This window comes from Mustela nigripes, chromosome 16 (assembly GCF_022355385.1).
Source record: "Mustela nigripes isolate SB6536 chromosome 16, MUSNIG.SB6536, whole genome shotgun sequence".
Lineage (NCBI taxonomy): Eukaryota > Metazoa > Chordata > Mammalia > Carnivora > Mustelidae > Mustela > Mustela nigripes.
In genome coordinates this window covers 24,710,578-24,729,783 of record NC_081572.1, presented here as the reverse complement: position 1 = coordinate 24,729,783, position 19,206 = coordinate 24,710,578, and the positions used below count along the sequence as shown (strand labels likewise).

Genomic DNA, 19,206 nt, shown 5'->3' with positions numbered 1-19,206 from the left:
TGCTTCCCTTCCTCTCTCTCTGCCTGCCTCTCTTCCTGCTTGTGATCTCTGTCTGTCAAATAAATAAAATCTTTGAAAAAAAAAAAAAAGAAACAAACAAACAAACCAGGGAATGTTATAGCTGCTACAATTGCTTATTTTATTCATGGAGAGATGGGGACAGGGTGGTCCAATAAAATCTGATAGAGATCTTTTGATCCTTTTGAGCTAGAAATCAAAAGGACTCACTTTTTTGGGCCTCGGTTTTCCTACTTGCTCTGTAATAAAAGGCTACAATTTTCTTCTTCCAGATTGTCATAAGAGTTTAAAAAAAAGAAAAAGGTATACGAAAGTATATGAAGTATCTGAAGACTTTGAACTGATTGGACTTGAAGTACATTATAAATTGCCAGATTTTTTTTTTAATGCTCTATTATTTATTTATTTTATTTTAAAAATTAACATATAATGTTTTATTAGCCCCAGGGGTAAAGGTCTGTGAATCGCCTGGTTTACACACTTCACAGCACTCCCCATAGCACATACCCTCCCCAATGTCCATAGCAAGATTTTTTTTTAAGAACTGAATTAAGTTTATAAAGGCTTTTACTCTTTATCATCCATCAGTTTTTGTTGATCCCTATCTGCCAGTATTAAAGTCATCCTCTTCATGGAAAAAGAATACAGCATTTCCCAGACAATAAAAAGATTTCAAATGCCAGATTTTTTTTTTAAGATTTTACTTATTTATTTGACAGAGAGAGATCACAAATAGGCAGAGAGGCAGTCAGAGAGAGAGGAGGAAGCAGACTCCCTGCTGAGCAGAGAACCCAATGCAGGGCTCTATGCCAGGACCCTGGGATCATGACCTGAGCCTAAGGCAGAGGCTTAACCCACTGAGCCACTCAGGTAAACCCTTTGAATCTGCTAGAGCACATACACTCTTTGTTCGCAAAGAAAACCATACTTTAGGATGTTCCATTGCCTCACATTTGTTGTGCGTATGTAGGGTGATTTTAATATTCAGCCAATGCTTGAATTTCTGCTTTGGGTATTAAGTGTTTTCAATAGGTAATCACAGAGTGACCTCTCCTTGCCTTGCAGGATGCTCCCAGATTACCTCCTTTTTCTGATTAGTTAGGATGGCTTCAGGGAATACCTTCATTTTAACATTAAAGTGGGCAAAAACAGAAATAGAAAGATAAATCTGTAGCAAGACCAAAAATAGAATTCATAGCTAAATATAAATCTGGAGGGAATTATCCAATTATTTGTATGGTCCCTTATGGCAGAGGATCCAGGGTTGATTGCCTTTTGCTTTTTCCTTATATAGAACAAAATGGTTAATAAATACCAAGAGTAATACTTTTTTTTCCTTTGAAGAGTAATAGTTTTTAATAGTAACTAAAATGTTGTTTTCCTTCCCAAATGTCCTCATATATATTAGAGCATGTGATCTTTTCAACTGCATGCATTCTCTTTGGGGACCATCTCATTGTAGGTCAGAGAGCACTGAACTGGGAAGACCAGGATTTGTTAATGGAGTCACTGTACAAATTTGGGCACGTTTCTCAGTCATTTTGTTCCTAACACTCCGCTGAGCTAGACTTGGAATGGACGGCTCTGAAGGGAAATTCCCTGCTCCTTTTCAGTCTCAATATAATTTACAGGCTAGCGCTGGGTGTTTTTTGGGGGCGGGGGGAGTTGGACCCACACCAGCCAAGGACTTGGAAACGTGGAGAAAGACAAATGTGGGTGTCACATGAGGCACGGTGGCCATTAAGTGCATGAATATAATGCAAATCGCATGCAAATATATGCAAACTTTGCATTAATTTGTAGAATCTTACTTTGGAGCTTGCGAGCAGCACTGAGAGCCTATGAGGACTCACGGCTAATATTTTTAGGTTAAATCAAAAGTAATGCTTTTTGAAGTTACCGCTTTCTCGGTGCTTGCCGGGCTCAACTGCTCAAAGTTTGACACTCTTCTCTACCCCCCATGATGATTTCACTAGTGCTTGATTCCATCTTCCAGCCGGCCCCACCCCCGCTTAGCCTGACGTCACGTGATAGTGTATTTGCATACTACCTGGGACTGGGTGTGACGCTCCCCTTTTCTGCTTCTTCTCATTGGCGGCACCGGAGAACCAGCCCTCTTCCGGACGGGCCAATCAGCGCCCCCTCGGACTGAGGAAAGCGGGAGGGGGCGGGATGAGGGTGGGGTCTTGGGTTGGATCGCTAGGTATATCGGCCAGTCATTCTCCGGAATGGGAAGAACAAGCTAGGGATTGGTTGGGGGGCGGGGTCTGGGACTCTGTAGGCCAATGAGAGTTCTGGGCTGAGGGGGCTGGTCTCCGCCCCGCAGAGCAGATAAGCGGCAGCAGCGGGGGTTGGGGGGCTGTGTGGGGCTCGCTGTGGGGCCGGGGCAGGCAGGCTGTCGGGCGGGCGATGGCGGGGGCCGCAGCGGGCGGCAGAGGCGGAGGTCCTTGGGGGCCGGGGCGCGGAGGGGCCGGGGGGCTCCGGCGGGGCTGCTCTCCCCCAGCCCCCGCCGGCTCCCCCCGGGCTGGGTTGCAGCCGCTCAGGGCCACGGTCCCGTTCCAGCTGCAGCAGCCGCACCAGCGCCGGGACGGGGGTGGCCGCGCAGGTGAGCCGGGCCTGGAGCGGGTACCGGGGGGAGGAGCCGTTGGGGGAGGGGGGGCGCGTGATGGGGGGAGGGGTCCGGGGAGAAGCGTGAGGGGAAAGTGGATGGGAGCGAAGGAAGAAAAAGGGGGTCGCGCAGAGTCTGCGAGGGCGGAGGGAGCGAGAGCAAGGAGCGGTGAACACAGGGTCTCCTGCTGGGACAGAGTGTGCAGGGAGTCGGGGGCCAGGAGCTGAGGGGAGGGACATGGCAGACGGAGGCTGGCTTTGGGGGCGTAACCGAAAAGTGGGCAGAGGTGTCGTGTGGGGGTGAGTGGAAGATGCAGGGGTGGCAGCGAGGTGTGAGGAAGGAGTGAGTGGCGCGTGATGGGGGCGCCCTGTGCCGGCTGGCTGCGGAGCGAGGAGCTGGTGGGCGCTGGAAGTCTGCATGGGGAGGGGGAGGGGCATGGAGGAGAGCCGGGTGGAGCCATGTGTTACTTCTCCAACTTGAGTTTGGCCCCGGCATCCCGCTCTACGGCTCTGGAGTTCATCCCCCTCACTACCCGCTTCACGTGCACTTCCCTATATTGCCACCTTCCGGAGCTGATTTCATCCGAGCCGTTGGAATAAGTTAGTTTAACGGCTTTTACTACGGTACAAACGCTCTGCTCCGATTCCCTACATTCCTCTTGGCTGGCCCAGAAGTTGTATGTTCCCAGATCATTGACCTGCTTAATATGGCTGTCTCATTCCAGCCATCGTGTGCGTGTGTGTGTGTGTGTGTAGGGCCTGGGCAGTTTGCCCCCGGCCTTTCTCTCCTACCCCAACCCGGGCTATTTAGTCCTCGGCATTGCCAGCCAACGTGGCAGTGGGGTGAGGGCTACAGTCAAGTACACTGTGGCAAATAACCCCACTTTCTGAACAGCCCTGAAACGGCTTCTTAATAGCAGCTTGCCGTGCTGGGTGTGGGGAAACGAGGGAGGAGCAAGATTAACCTTGCTTTCACACTCAAAGCTGCGATGGATCCCCCGCAAAGGCAGGCAGTGAGGAATGGGAAAAGGAACCTACTTGCATGAGGAGGTTGGCAGTAAGTTGAAAGTGAGGCGTGCATTTGATTCACACCAGATGTGAAAAAGATCATTGCACACTTCCAAAGCCTCAGAGCCTACCAAATGTACAAAAGTCATGGTCCCCACCTTCTAATGGTTAATGACATTTTCCACACCAGAATTTCTTGAGCTTTTTGTAATTACTAGGCTTCACTCCCTCCTGAAAGTATAGCTGCTACAGTGCTTTTCTAGGTAGGAATGGGGTTAAGAGGGTCTCTGAAGTAGAAAGGCCAACTCTATCTGGACCTCACTGTAAATGTTAACCTTGCATATTGGAATGCAGAAACTTGGTCAAATCTGGTAGCAAGGTGGTGACCAATTAGTCAAAGTATGCCTAGACTCTGGTGGTGGAGAGCAGAGCAATGCCCAGACTCATGCCTATCATGAGCTATAAAGCAAACCACAAGATTACAAACCTGTTGGTTTTGTTTGGATTTCCTTGGAGTCCAGGGAAGTTTGTAGTAACAGCAAGCACTAGAACCTTAGTCACTTTTAGTAGAAATCAACAGAAAGCCTGCCTATGCGATAGCTGGAAATCTATTTGCAGTCATATATATTTTTTTAACAATTTTATTTATTTATTTGACAGAGATCACAAGCAGGCAGAGAGGGAGGCAGAGAGAGAGGAGGAAGCAGGCTCCCCGCTGAGTATAGAGCCCGATGTGGGGCTCGATCCCAGGACCCTGGGATCATGACCTGAGCTAAAGGCAGAGGCTTGAACCCACTGAGCCACCCAGGTACCCTTAGCAGTCCTATTTTAAGGGCAGTTATTTTATATCTGCTATAGAACCGACATGAAAGGCACAAACAATGGTGGATGCTGTGGAATGGAGAAGAGTGTAGGTTTGGATAACTGAGTTCTTTACATGGCCTCTTCCTTTTTATAGGGACAGGGTCCTGAAGATCCTAGTAAAAACCATAGAAGCTAGAGTTCTACCTAACTTGTTGGATGATTCAGGGCAAGTTGAGTGGTCTCTTGTGTATGAATTGGGCCGAGGGGTGATCCCTCCACCTTTTAGTATCCAAGAGGACTTAATGAGGCACTTACCTGGTGTATATTATCTATTATCTGTAGATTATCTATAGATTTTCAGTGAGGCAGGAGAGGAAAGATAGAAGGAAAGAGTGGTCAGAGCCTGTGGACTTCCTCCTGAGCACGCATTAAGGGAAGGTACCTGGCCTTTGATTTGGGAGCACATCGGGTCTTCTACGCATTAACTTTACTCCTTGTGTGTTCAGATTGTTTCCATTCCTTGCACTTGAGAAGTGGCAGAAGTGGTTTCCTCTAGGTCAGGGGCATACTTGATAGGAGGAAACGCGTTACGTTCATAAACCCTTAAGAGAATCCTCCCGGTGTTGGGGACCAGGATTCCTGAATTTCAATTCCAGGCTCTGCCATTTACTAGGTGTGTGGCGTGGAAGAAGTTTCTTAACTTGTGTGTCTCTGTTTCCTTATCTGTTAGAATGTGAATCATAACTATATCCTGAGTTAACAGTTATAAAGCGCCGAGGCACCTAGAAGATGTCATCCGTGTTCACTGCTGCTTACATCTTCTCTCCACCCCGCCAACGTGAGAGAGCATTGTTGGCCAAAACCCATTGCCTTTCAGGCTTCAAAGAGCAAACCCATATTGGTCTGAAACCAGTACTGCAGGTTTTAGAATTTCAAGGCCTCCTCTTGCACTTGTATTCCCTCATCTTTTAAAATGAGCTTTTCTAATCAGGGCTCCAGACCCCAACTGTTTAAAGAGGCATGTGAGCTGGGACTGGGTTTCAGGGACAGTTAGGTGTTGTCACTGTTTCTTTCCCATCCTAAAGTGCCGAAGTGCCCTGGGCTGTGCACTTACCTGTACCACATGCCCTGTTACGTTCCTGACAAGATATGTTAGACCTTGTAAAAACAGAGTGATGATGGAAAGAACAGGATTTACCTTCTGTGGCCATTCATCCATGCAGGATGTCTTTATAAAGTGAGGAATGGCTTCATTTTTCTGAGCCTGGGCTAGGGGTGTGGAAGGCAAAAGAGAACAGCTAGAAGAATAAAGGTCAAGTCTAAGAAAGCTAAGATTCCCCCCGTGGGGAGTAGCAACCCAGGATACATTTATTACGGCAGTTCCCCCTTTAATTAAATTCTTGTTTATGTCTTATGTCTGTTGGAGGCTGCTACTAACTTTTATGTTCTAGGATTACTGATGGACAAAACGGGACTGGGAAAATTGTTCTGGGTTCTGGTTTTTGCTATCCTGTCTAGTGTCTCTGTCTCCATACTGCCATACTCCATACTCCATATCTCTAGAAAGAAGATAATGTTTAATTGAGCTTTACAAATTCCTCCCTAGTGGACCAGCCTCCCAGGGGTCAGCTTGGTCCTGGGGGAGCCCCATGTTGCCTCTGTACCTTCTCTACACACCAGAACCTTCTTAGACCCAGGGTTGGCAATTATGGCCTGCAGGCCAAATCTAGGCCTCTGCCTGCTTTTTTAATTAAGATTTTTTTTAATTTTGAAAAAGATTTTTGCTTATTTATTTGACAGAGCACACAAGCAGGGGGAGCTGCAGGCAGAGGGAGAGGAGGAAGCAGGCTCCCTGCTGAGCAGAGAGCCTGATGCTGGGCCCTATCCCAGTACCCTGGGATTATCACCTGAGCCAAAGGCAGACACTAAACCGACTGAGCCACCCAGGCACCCTGTAAATAAAGATCTGTTGAAACACAGCCATGTCCCTTCATTTAGTATGGTCTGTGGCTGCTTTTGCACGACAGTGACAGAGTTGAGTGGTTGTGAAAGAGACCAGAAGGCCGTTAAGCTTAAAATATTGACTACCATGGCACTTAACAGAAAAAGTTGGCCTTACCTTGTCTTAAACAGTGTTCCTTCCCATTATTCCTATATAGAGAATGAGTTTCAGTGCGTGTGGCGTACACCTTCTCAGAATATTCTAAGGGGATAAAGAAAAGTAACAAGCCTGTATCCCCACTTCTGTTTTAGGTGAAAAGAGAAGGGGGGGTCATCAGCTTCCAGTCAGTTCTCAGTCTTTGTGGAGGATCAGCACATGTGAATGGAGGCTGCCTCCCTGCCTGCTCCCCAACCCCCAATGTCAGGTGGCATGTGTTCAGTAGACATAAACTAATTTGGATTTACATAAAAGCTTGACTGTTAGGCAAATGTGCACCCTCTCCCCTCATAACCCTTCCCAAACCATCCACAACTGCAGCAAACACATTTCAGATCAGTTGGAAATGGCTTTAGGTTTATGTCCTCTCTGGGATTTTTCTCACTACCTTTTATTTTTCCAAACAGATCACTGACGCCGGCAGTAGTCTTAAAATACTGGCTTCCCCACAGGGATGTAGGATGGGTTTATTTCAAACACGCATTCGGTTCTCCAGGATGGCCAATTCAGTGAATATAAGGCAGCATTGCTATTAGCAGTGCTATTGGTAATTATTAAACTCCTTTCCTTGCAATGCTTTGAAAACTTAGTCCTTGGGGGGTGGGTGTTTAGATAGTTCTGGAACCACATAAAGGAGGGCCCTTATTAGGGACTTTGAGAAAAAGCCCTCCTCAAGTCATGGTCCTCTTGGACTCTGGAGCTAGAAGTAGTCCAACTTCTCAATGCCAAGGACCCATCTTGCTATGATGAAGTCTGGGAATGCATTTAAAAGCCTTTAAGAGCTACTACCGTCCTTGAATGCTCTGTGATTGAGGCAGCCTCTGGACTGGGAAGCACTGGACATTGCTTAGCCTGATGTTGCTAGCTTGTTTTTGACAGCTTCGCTTGCCCCAGACACACGTGGTCCCCAGGAGGTACTGCTGAAATCTGTCTTAAAGGTTATCACCAGGGACGGCATCCTTTTGAGTTCCAGAGTACCTAACTGCTTTATCCCGTCGATATCTAAAAGAGCATGGGTCTGTGTGTTCTTCGGTGTTTCGGATAGCAAAGGATTGTAGAGATGGGAAGCTCTCCACTCATGTAACATAGAGCTGGGATATTTTAAACCATCTGAGGTCAGTGGAGGAGGGGTGAGAACAAAAGTGGGTGTGGTGGTAAGAGGACATCATTCTCTCTGATTCCAAATATAGATGGATCTCCAGAAGATTTGGGGCAGGATTACAAAACTTCAGTTACGGTGGCCATGTGAGTGTTGCTAAAGTGGTTGGTGGGCTTATTGGCAGAGAACACTTTACTCATAGTTTTTGGCTAATTTATACTGAATGTGGCACCCACGCCACACTGTTCTTTGATCTTGTTTTTTTTTTAATTACAGTATTATGTTAGTTTCAGTTGTACAGCATAAGGACTTAACAGTTCTGTATTACTCAGTGTATCCCTCGATCTTCATGGAACTGTTAGAAATCAAGTGTCCTCAGGGGCGCCTGGCTGGCTCAGTCAGTAGAGCGTGCGACTGATTCTCTAGGTTGTGAGTTCGAGCCCCACGTTGGGAGTAGAGATTACTTTAAAAAAAAAAAAAAAGAAAGAAAAGAAATCAAGCATTCTCCTCTGGATTTTTATACCTCTCACATAGAGCCTTTGTGCCATAAGGATTCACATTTTAGGGTGTGACCCGTTCTGGAGGCAGGTCTGGTTTTGAAACCTCACTGACACTATCGCATTTATCAGTGCTATGTGACACCAAGCTCCAGTCTTGCCTGGGCTTACCCTCACTCTGTAGGCAGTTTGGAGCCCTTTGAAGGGGCTGGAAGGGGAAACCTTGTGTTTCCTTTCCAGTTCAGGATGGAGATGGGTGCCCACCAGCACGTTCGCTAAGTGGGAATGGACAGTCTCTTGCTGGGTTAGTAAGTTTTGGGTTAGTACGTTTTTTTTTGTTTTTTTTTTTAAGATTTTTTTTTTTTTTTAATTAGGGAGAGAGCGCGCACAAGTTTAGGGGAGAGGCAGGCAGAGGGAGAGGGAGAAGCAGCCTCCCCTGCTCAGCAGGGGAAGCCCCATATGGGACTCGATCCCAGGATTCCAGGATCACGACCTGAGCCGAAGGCAGTGGCTTAACCAACTGAGCCACCCCGGCGCCCCCTGGGTTAGTAAGTTTTAATCCCACTTCTAAGGGGATAGAAGAGGGGCTGGGAAGAGTGGAAACACGAAAGATGAGTGAGAAACCCGGTCCTCATCCCCGCCGCGCCCCGGCTGAGGGCCGAGTTGAGTCTTCATAGAGGGCTGCACTATTTGCTTTGCAGGGTTATGAATTAACCAAACACCAGCCGAATCTATTCACATTGTTAGGTCGAAAACAAATCCTGATCTCTCAGAGAGAAAAGAGTTTTGGATTCTATTTGAAGTTCTAAATTATCTGTGCACCAGTTCCTCTCCAGCGATGTGGAGCTTGTGAAGGGGCCGTTGTTCTTGGGAACAGCTGGATGGAGGGAGTTTCTCTACAGCTGGCTGCCCACACTCCAGTCTCCAGCTCAGGGTCCCCACCAAACCTCCTGGTTTGGAAGACTCTTCCCGGCACTTGGCTCTCCTCCTCCGCGCATTTTCCTCAGGGTCACTACAAAGTTGCATGCTCAGCTGAGAGCCATTTAAATGTTTATCCTCAGGCCCAAATAAGCCTCAGTGGACTTCTACTGTGTCAGAAAACCATAGCCAGCCAAGGGTGGCTTTAATGAACTTAAAAGAAGGCTATCGAAGTATTTCATAATAGGGAATCTATTAGCACCAGCCCTTGGGGAACCTGGAATTGAAGTTGGGGCTCTGGACATCTCCCATATGCCCTGCTTGTGCGCCCCAGCCAGCTGATGTTGGGGATGGATGGAGAGCCTTGGGCTCAGCAGTGCCTGTGCACAAGCAGTTTCTACTTCCAGCTCCTTAATGGGTGGAGGTTGGAGAAGGCCTGGGAAGATTCATCTTAGGGCTTTGGTTGCTCTGAAGCAGTAGGCCTGTGATCAAGGATGGTAGAGTTTTCTCAGAGGCCGCCTGGATGTGGCTTCTTAGAATATGATTTGGCGGGGCAGAGCTGTAAGTCTGGGATGCCTCTTCTCAGACCCTGAGCTCCCCATCTTAGGAATGAGTGTGGTTTTTCGAGGTGGAGAGAACTATGCCAATATGCATAGGTTTAGTCCCTCCCTAGCTCTGTTACCTGAATCCCCTGTCATCTGATCCTCAATGAAAACATGCAGGGGAGCACTGAGGTCTCACCTCCTTAAGAGAGAAAGGAGGATAAACATAGGACTCCAAAAGCAAGTGACTAACACATCCACAAGTGGATAAAATTTAATTCAAGCTGGAGGAGGCATAGAATAAAGGGATATTTATTATTCTTGTGTTAGGTAGGGTTAATTGGAGAATTAACTGGGATATTTCCAGTAAGCTTTTTTTTTTTTTCTTTAATTGGCCAGTGTGTTTTTCTCCCTAAGGTTAAATGAAATTTTGATGAATTCCCTTCCCTTCCCTTTCAAAAGTGGCATATTGGTGTGGCCCTGTCTAGTCAACCATGTTTCTTCACTTTTTCAGCACTCTTGAGTCTCTTCAGCCCGTGCTGCAAATTGTGTGCCTGCCTTTTTAAAAGGTAGGCACCTCATGTTTCAAGTTCAAGTGCAATGGAACTCACGCTGCAGCTTGAACAGATTTGAGTGTTTTTGCAGAGGGAGGGCCAGGGCAGATGGGGAGTGTCGTGCTCAATAAATACTTGTTGGATTGAGTTGCTGGAAAGGCAGCAGGGGTGGGGAGAGCGAGCCACACTTCCCCCAGTCTCCCTTGAGATGGTTTTTCCCACTTCTGGTCCCCACACACTGTGCCCCCTTTATAATCCCCCTCTCTGCAGCTACTTCCAAGGCAACCTTCCCCCACCCCCACTGAAGTGTTAGTGTTCTCTCTCTCTTTAAATCACTGGTCTCCTATTCATCCTGGTCATTGGGCCTGAAGCCCAGCTGGTGGCAAAGATGTGGCATTTCCATGGATGTCATTGCTAGGCCTGTAGGTTCCCTTCCCCTCGCACTTAAAGCCAGAGGGGTGAGCTTGGGCAGTTGGTTACCAGGTTGATCCATGGAAACAGCCAACACCTAGGATTTTGTTAGGATTTTATTTAAAAAAAAAAGCCAGACTCCCTGGCTTTAGGCTTAGAAGTGGATATGGGTGACAGGCCAAGGAAAGCAAGACGAATACTGGGTTTCCTTTCACTCCAGGTAGATTTACAACAAATTCCTAGTAGGGCTAATGTATAGGAAAGGGAAGCAGAAAAATGAAATCTGCATCAGTGATTTTTCTAGGCTAGGGAACAGAACTGTCTATGGGCCTTAGGGGAGGCTTCAGGCTTTCTCCAGAGGTGTGATCAGGCTGGAAGCCCCCTTTCCCAAGCCAGGCACTATCCTGTTTCACCTTCTTTCCCCATACCTGCCCCCCCAACCTCCCCTGCTCCCCCCCAGCAAGTTGGGAAATGCTGGAAAGAGATGCTTATTAGCATTCCCCACCCCCTGAACACATACACTGCCATCCATGGGGCTCACGTTGTCCTGTTGTTTGGGTTGCCAACCACGGACCTGGTAGCTTAGTCAGGTGGTTTTCTGAACCTGCCCAGCTGGAACAGAGTAAAACTGCAATTGAGAAGACGGAAAGAGCTCTTCTCTTACCTTGCCCTCCCTTCTCCTCTTCCCTGCCCCACACACTACCTTCCCTTTAACGAGTTTTCTGTGCTCGGTGTGTGTTTGATCTGTTTGATCGCCCACATCGCTTTGAGAGAACCACGGCTGATAACACGTGCGCTCCCTGCCCCACACCTGCAAGCTGGCGCGGCCTCCATTTAGGGATTGTCTTTGTAACTCATACCCATCAGATAGGACGTGCCAGGGCTGAGGGTGGGGGCTGGATGCCATTTGGCGAGCCCAGGGGGATGCAGCCAGAGAGCTGTCGCAGGATTACGTGGTCCGGGGCAGCGATTGGGAAGATGGCAGTGTGAGCCCCGTCCGAGTGGTGCGTGCGCTCCTGACCGCCCAGAGTAGCGCCTGGGCTCTCTGTTACTGGGACCACAGTCCTCGGTAGCTGTGCGTTCACGGGAGAAGGCAAAAACAGCTGCTTCAGTGGAAAGAAAAAGCTTGGGAATCACAACAAATTGTACTTTTCAAGGAAGTTGAGCATATAGATAGCTTTCGTTTTAACAGTGTGTTCCATTCATTTAGCTCTTTGTGGCTCCTGGTGGGAACTCTGGAATGTTTCTCATTTATCCTCCTGACATGCAGCTGCAGGTGGCATGGACTTGTTTTTGCAGAGAAGTTACATGAGGCCTAGGAAGGAAGTGACTTGCCCAAGACCATATGACTCTAGAGCCCTTTTGCTCCCAATCCCAGAGCTCTTCCCACACATGCGGGGCGAGTCTGTTGTGAATGGGCTCCTGAGCTGGCATCGTCTGTGTGCCGGCCCAGCACATGCCCAGCCCGTGTTTCCCTTCTGCTCACATGCCTGGATCCCAGGAGCAAAAAATCATCTGTTCAGTTGACCAGAAGAAAATTGGAAAGGCACATGGGCAGCAGCGAAGTCTGTCGTTCCTTCAGCGCCCTTTAAGTGACTGTTCTCTTGGTGTGGCTAATTGGAAGGTGACGGTTGTTACATTAAATGTGTGACACGGTGGCGGCCCTTGAGTACCTCCCACCAGATTTGAGATACGCAGTTTCCAGGTGGAACAAGAAGCTAACCCCAGGGACAGATAGACCCAAGGAGGGAGGCAGGGTTTTCCTGCTTTTAAGAGGGGAGTCATGGTCATGGTTACTGGGATCGGGGCCATGTCAGGAAGATAACGCCAAGATGGAGCTTATAGGAAGGGGTGTCTTTCTTCTATGTGGAACCCCAAGGAGCATCTGGGGATAAATGTGGGTGGTGCATTCCTCTGACGGGGGTAGGTTCAGGTGGCGTGTCATCTTGATGACAGCTTAGTCTTCCATGTAGGGAACCTGTAGTGCAAACCACCCCCACCCTCCCTGCCACGCTCTGTTTTGAGTATGTCCCCTTTCCTAGCTTTAGGTTAAGTGGAAGTAGAATCACTGTGGTACATGGTAATGCCTTTATGAGACAAGCGTGTGCCTAGTAGAGGGGACTAGCGGGAACTTGAACTCGAGAGAAGGCTCCATCTAGGGACTTGGTATCATGGGGAATTGCTTGGCCTGCTTCACAGAGATTACCTAGCCCTCCTGAGAGGATTCCAGGCAGCTCTTACCCACTTGCCTTTCTTAGAAAATCAGGCTCTGTATAGAATTCTTGAATGTCCTGGTAACCATAGGCTTAGGCACATCCTTTCTTTGCCTGTGACCACTCCACTTCATCAGGTAAAATCCCATTATAACGAACGTTATAAAAAAACAATTCTGTATAATAAAGCTATTTCCATGGTTCATATCAATGCTTTGTTGGTTTTGTTTTGTTTTGTGGCTTTTGTTGTTTAAAGAGAAGAGGAACTAACTTCTTCTGTATCAAGTACTTTCTCTGGTCCCTGTCCATGTGATGTCCATCCCTAAGTCAGGGCCCCCAGCACTAGCCATCTGCCTTGGTGGCAGGGAGGAGGGAGAGGAGCATTGGAGCCATCACCAAGTAGCAAGGTTCCCCCCTCTGTTTGCATTTCATCTCAAACCTCCCACCGTCTGGTACATCCTTGTTTTCCAATGGAACACCACACAAAACCCAACAAAGGATGTAAGAGCGTGTGTTTATCTGAATGTGAGTGTGTGTGAGTGTGAGTCTTGAGTGTGAGTGAGCATGTAGGTGCTGAGTGTGAGCATGTGTGTGAAAAAGTGCATGTAAGAGAAAGAAAGCCAGTGACAAAGCAGGTGGGACAAATGTTTGCCTGACGGTGAATCTGGGTAAAGGTTATTATGAGTGTCCCATGTACCGCTCTTGTTCTCGTATCTGGAAGTTGGAAGTTACTTCCAAATAAAAACTTTTAAGTACATGCTAGACTAATTCGATGGTGCTAGGAGTTCTTGAGAGTGTGAGTTCTCTTCTCTTCCTCTTATAACATCTCTTATTCTCCCCATGTAACAGACAACAAAACTGAAGCCCAGAGAAGTCAAGTGACCGAGTTCATGTAGCACCCCGGGGCCGAGGCGGGATGTGGGCCCAGGTACTGACCACTGTGGTAGGCCACCCCTCAGGAGACTAGACTGCTGCTTGCCCGGACTCCCTGAGCTGGACCTGGGGGTGGGGGGCGTCCAGTGCCAGGAACAATTGGGTACCTGCTGCGGTGTGTGCACGCCCTGTGCATGGCCCGTGCTCCCCCAGGAGGGGGTCAGCAGGCGTGCCCCAGTCTGCCAAAGTGTGCCAAGCGCACACAGGATGTCCTGGTACCTTCTGGGGACAGCTGCTTCATTATCCTAAGAAACACTCTTACTCTGCTGTTCACTTGACTCTCTTTGCTTCTGCAACAGCACGAGATGAGAACCCTCTTATGCCAGAACCACAGAGTGCTTCTAGTTTGAGCTTTTATGTCCGAGATGGATGGGTTAAAAGCAGTCGGGTTTGGCATGGAGAGCAAGGCCAGAGTGTGGACCCCGGGCCAGAGAGCTTTCTCGACCGCGCACCCATCCCGTCTGTGGAGGTACAGGAGCCTGAGGGAGGATGTTTATGTGGTTTCTTGTGGCAGATCTTACCAAGGGGTTGGGAGTTACAGCTTCATCCACAGAGGGAGGACTCGTTGTCAGGGAAAACTGCTAACCACAGGTCCCAGGGAGGGATCTGATGGTCCTGCTATGCTGGCGGCGGAAGGAGAGGTTCAAACACGGCTGCTTGTTTCCTGGCCCCTTTTCTCTAACACCAAACCACATGGCCTCCAACTTTCTGTGCTGGAAGGCACTTAAATCGTTCCTGACAGTTTCGCTTACTGATACTTCCCTCCAGCTTCCAGAATTAGGGTTGAGTGAGAGTCTGACTCCGCTTCTTAATAAAACAGTTTTGGGAATCTTAGTTTTAGCAAGTGTCCTTTATCTGCAGTGCCTTCCTAGAGCCATGAGGCTGTGGTTAAGTTGGCTTCAAAGGATTTTTTTCCCCATGGGCTCCAGCCAGTTACGTGAAAGAGACCCGTGAGCATTTACTGTATTATTACCCCTATACTGAGATCACTTGTCTTTAGGCAGTTATCCTGTTTCAGGCTGTCGCCTCTATTCTCTGATTCTTCCTGGTTCTGTTCTGCCCCAGCATAAGTTCTGGGTAGATGTATCTAGGGGCAGAATAGGGTGCAGCAGGATGAGGAAAGGCTGCCTGCCTGATTCCTGATGACTCGTATGCAGCATGGAGGTGTGCAGATGGCCAGAGCCATCTTTATTTTTTTTTTAAGATTTTATTTATTTGACACACACAGATCACAGGTAGGCAGAGGGGTAGGCAGAGAGAGAGGAAGGGAAGCAAGCTCCCCGCCAAGCAGAGAGCCCCATGTGGGGCTTGATCTCAGGACCCTGGGATCACGACCTGAGTTGAAAGGCAGAGGCTTTAACCCACTGAGCCACCCAGGTGCCCCACAGAGCCATCTTAAGATGGGACGGCTTTGCGTTCTGGTTCTTAGACGTATAGGTAGGATGGATGTCTTGGTGATGAACATCCCTCACTGTTTGCTGGATCGAATTCTCCTTTGTTTCAGGAGCCTCAGCCTTTTCTTTGCCTGACTTACAAAAGAAGAGACTGGTACTGTTAAGCCCTTGATTAAGAGCAGACACAAAGCCCTTCATGTACTTTGTGGAGGGAGTGTAACTTACCCTCTAGTGATGGGTGTTGTCCTGCCCGCCTCTGCCTCTGCAAGCACATGGAGAGAGGTGACCTGACCAGCGTCCTTCTGCTCTGAAGTCCTCCGTGGTCTTGGGTGTACACTGATGGTAGGAAAACCCTTCCCAATGTCATGTCTTTCTAGGCTGTTTCTGGAGGGGGACCATCTGATTGTACTTTTCAGAAGAGGTTTACCCTGGAGGCACTGCATAACCTTTGAGCCTCCCTTAAGAGATTGGAACAACTGGCAAGACCAAGGCTGCCACGAAGGGGCTGCCCCGGAATATTGCCTGGCATGCTTTGGGGTTTTTCCAGTGGTGGGGTGACGGCTCAGGAATTTGCCTGGGATTTGAGGTCAGGCTGGGTCAGGTACGGGATGTCGGAGGCCATGTGGGATGGAGCGGACTTGGATGTCTCTCCCCATTGCAGCCCGGGACACAGTAGAACCTGCGGAAGGAGATGGAGGTAACCAGAGAAGGCTTAATGCAAGTCGGGCAGCATGGTCCACACAGCTTTGTAAGGTGGCCAGGGCTGGGCAGAGTGACCCTAATAGGATTTTAGACCCTGAAGGCAAAGCAGATGCTGTGACTACAACTTCCTGGTCCTGAATAATTGAGCAACTGCTTCTTTTTTTTTTTTTTTTTTTTTTAAAGATTTTATTTATTTATTCGACAGAGAGAGATCAGAAGTAGGCAGAGAGGCAGGCAGAGAGAGAGAGAGAGAGGGAAGCAGGCTCCGTGCTGAGCAGAGAGCCCGATGCGGGACTCGATCCCAGGACCCTGAGATCATGACCTGAGCCGAAGGCAGTGGCCCAACCCACTGAGCCACCCAGGCGCCCCGAGCAACTGCTTCTTATGGAACTCCTCTCCCCAGCCCTCAGCCCCAAGCAAGATGAACCTGAGTCAGTGTTCAGAGCAGAGAGCCTGACAGGTTCCAACCTAGTGAGGTGTAGCCAGTGAGCCAACCCACCCTCTGAGCTCTGATGTCTGCTTGCCCAGTCATGTGATCAGCCTTCTGCCTGTGGCTAGCCACAGGTAAATTGAGTGCTGTTTATACCCTCCTGCTTGGTCTGGGAGCCCACGGCACAGCTGTCTGATCAGCCTAGGTAAGGCAGATATCCTTTTTTTTTTTTTTTTTAGATTTTATTTATTTATTTGACAGAGAGAAATCACAAGTAGATGGAGAGGCAGGCAGAGAGAGAGAGAGAGAGGGAAGCAGGCTCTCCGCTGAGCAGAGAGCCCGATGTGGGACTCGATCCCAGGACTCTGAGATCATGACCTGAGCCGAAGGCAGCGGCTTAACCCACTGAGCCACCCAGGCGCCCGGCAGATATCCTTTTGAATTTGTGCCTCCCCCACCTTCCGACTGAACTTATCTCACCCCAGATAATAGCCCTGAGCTTTCCATTAAGCAGAATTGGCCATCTCTTGTTTACCCTATAATGAGACTTGGGGAATTCTAAGAACTAGAGGAGACTCAGACTCCTCTGCTGTACTTCCCTGCCTTCCCGGGGGGACTACTGAGCCATCTGGGGGGGGGCTTGTCATTTTCGCTCCCCAGAGCTGTTCAGGGCAGACTCTACGTAGTCGCCTTCCTCATCTGACTGGGATCAGCAAGAAGGTCTTCCTTTTATCTAGCTGAATTCTCTCCTAACTGAAGTCTCTTATCTTCCCTTCATTTTTTCATCCATACAGAAGACTGATAAATTCTAAGACCTTCACCTCGTTCCCTGCGACTTACCTACCTACGTTCCTGTCAGCCATGTTTACCCATCTTCCATGAGATCTCACTGCTTTCTCTATTCCTGTGGCCAATGAATGCCCAGTGCTAACTTTGCCAGGCAGAGCCAAGCTCTTGTCCAGTTCAGCTGTGCTTTTGGACCTGCAAGAGCCCTTTCATTCTGCCCACAGTCTTGTGGTCTTGGTCTTGCTACCGGGATCTTGTCACCTTTCTTAATTTATCTTTCTTAATTTATCATCGCCTCCTTCCTTCGGTATCTTTATTCTACCTTGTCCTGATTTACATCTTTCAATTCCTGGCCTCAGATTAAGCTTCATTCAGGGTTTCGTTTCTTCCTGCCTACCTTCCCTTTCCCCAAATTAGAAGTCCAGAGCAGTGACTCAGTTGAATTTGACTACAAATTCTATGACTACAACCTGCCAAGATTGAAACGCTAAAAGGTTTAAATCCTTGCTGAGGAGTGAACTGAATTTCCATCCTTCCAAATTAAGCCGGTTCCTTTTTTTTTTTCCCTCCCTCACAACTTTATTTTGGAAGAAATTCAAACCTACAGAAAAGTTATAAGCACGGTGCATACCCATTTATCTTTCACCTAGACTCACTGATCACTTTTTGCTGCATTTGTCAAATCTCTTTTCTCTCCTTCTGGGGATTACATATGTGTGTGTCTAGACTTACATATGCATCTGTATGTGTGTTTTGTTTATTTGTTTTGAATTGTTTGAAAATAAATTGCACATGTCATGACACTTTTTGCCCTTAGCCACAATGGTATCCGCTGAGAGTAAGGGCATTCTTCTACATAATCATGATAACATTATTACCCTAACGGAATTATCTGTAATCCCGTATCATCTAGTATCCAGTCCATTTTCAAATTGCCCCTCAGATTGCTCTTTTGTTTGTTTGTTTGTTGTTTATTTTTTAAGGTTTTTTTTTTTTTTTTAAGCAATCTCAACATCTGACGTGGGGCTGGAGCATACAACCCCAAGATCAGGAGTCGCATGCTCTACTGATTGAGCTGGTCAGGTGCCCCTTGTTTTTGCCTTTGAGCCAGAATCCAGTAAAGACTCTCGTTTGGTTATATCTTTTTATTTTTATTTATTTATTTTTTAAAGATTTTACTTATTTGAGAGAGTGAGAGAGCACAAGCAGGGGGAGCTGCATGCAGAAGAAGAGGGGGAAACAGGTTCCCTGCCGAGCAGAGAGCCCCACATGGGGCTGGATCCCAGGACCCTTAGATCATGACCTGAGCTGAAGGTAACCGCTTCACCAATTGAGCTACCCAGATGCCCCGGTTATGTCTTTTTAAAAAGTTTATCAAGAATTCCCCTTCCAGGGACGCCTGGGTGGCTCAGTTGGTTAAGCAGCTGCCTTCGGCTCAGGTCATGATCCCAGCGTCCTGGGATCGAGTCCCACATTGGGCTCCTTGCTCCGCAGGGAGCCTGCTTCTCCCTCTGACTCTGCCTTCCACTCTGTCTGCCTGTGCTTGCTCTCGCTCGCTCTCTCTCTGACAAATAAATAAATAAAATCTTAAAAAAAAAAAAAAAAGAATTCCCCTTCCACTCGTGTTTTTGGTTTTTGGTTTTCAAGGACTTTGAAAAGCATGAACCAGTTCTGCCTTCTAACTCTCCCACATTCTGGATTTTTCTGGCTGTTTTTTTCATGGTGGCATTTAGCTTGTTCCTCTATCCCCTGTATTTCCTGTAACTAGAAAGTTAGGTGTGGGGCCTGATTTGGTTCTGGTAAAACACTCCTGGCAAGAACATTTCATGGGTGAAGTTGGGTACTTTATATCACTTGAGGAGGTATATTAGGTCAGAGTATCCCTTAAGAGTAATGGCTAACCTTGATCACATGAGGTGGTGACCACCAGCAGATTTCCCACTGTAAAAATACATTCTTCTTTTGATAAGTGGCTTTTGATACTTTGGCGTTTATTTAAACATTTTGTTCACTGTAGTGTTTCTCCCAGTGGCTTGGCACCCACTGGTGGCTCTTCCTGGCTAAGAGATTACTTTGAGAGTTGCAGTAAGGCTGGTTCTGAATTAGCACTAATGGACATGCGTATGGACATG

The 19,206-nt window shown here is 48.0% G+C and overlaps 1 protein-coding gene and 1 long non-coding RNA gene across 3 annotated transcripts in view; both read left to right on the top strand.

Annotated features, from left to right (window-relative positions):
• The first annotated feature begins 2,403 nt into the window (after positions 1 to 2,403).
• The window catches only part of FAM117A (family with sequence similarity 117 member A), a 44,725-nt gene continuing 27,922 nt past the window's right edge, over positions 2,404 to 19,206 (top strand). The window contains exon 1 of one of the 2 annotated variants that reach the window (XM_059379983.1): positions 2,404 to 2,623. In XM_059379983.1, coding sequence (XP_059235966.1) covers positions 2,428 to 2,623 — 196 coding nt within the window. In that variant the 5' untranslated portion in view covers positions 2,404 to 2,427. The remainder of the gene's footprint in view (positions 2,624 to 19,206) is intronic. The other variant, XM_059379984.1, reaches the window with a different exon arrangement.
• On the top strand, positions 13,676 to 15,492 carry LOC132004281 (uncharacterized). Its single transcript, XR_009400473.1, has 3 exons — positions 13,676 to 13,757; positions 14,062 to 14,231; positions 15,267 to 15,492. It is a non-coding gene; the product is annotated as an uncharacterized LOC132004281 (long non-coding RNA).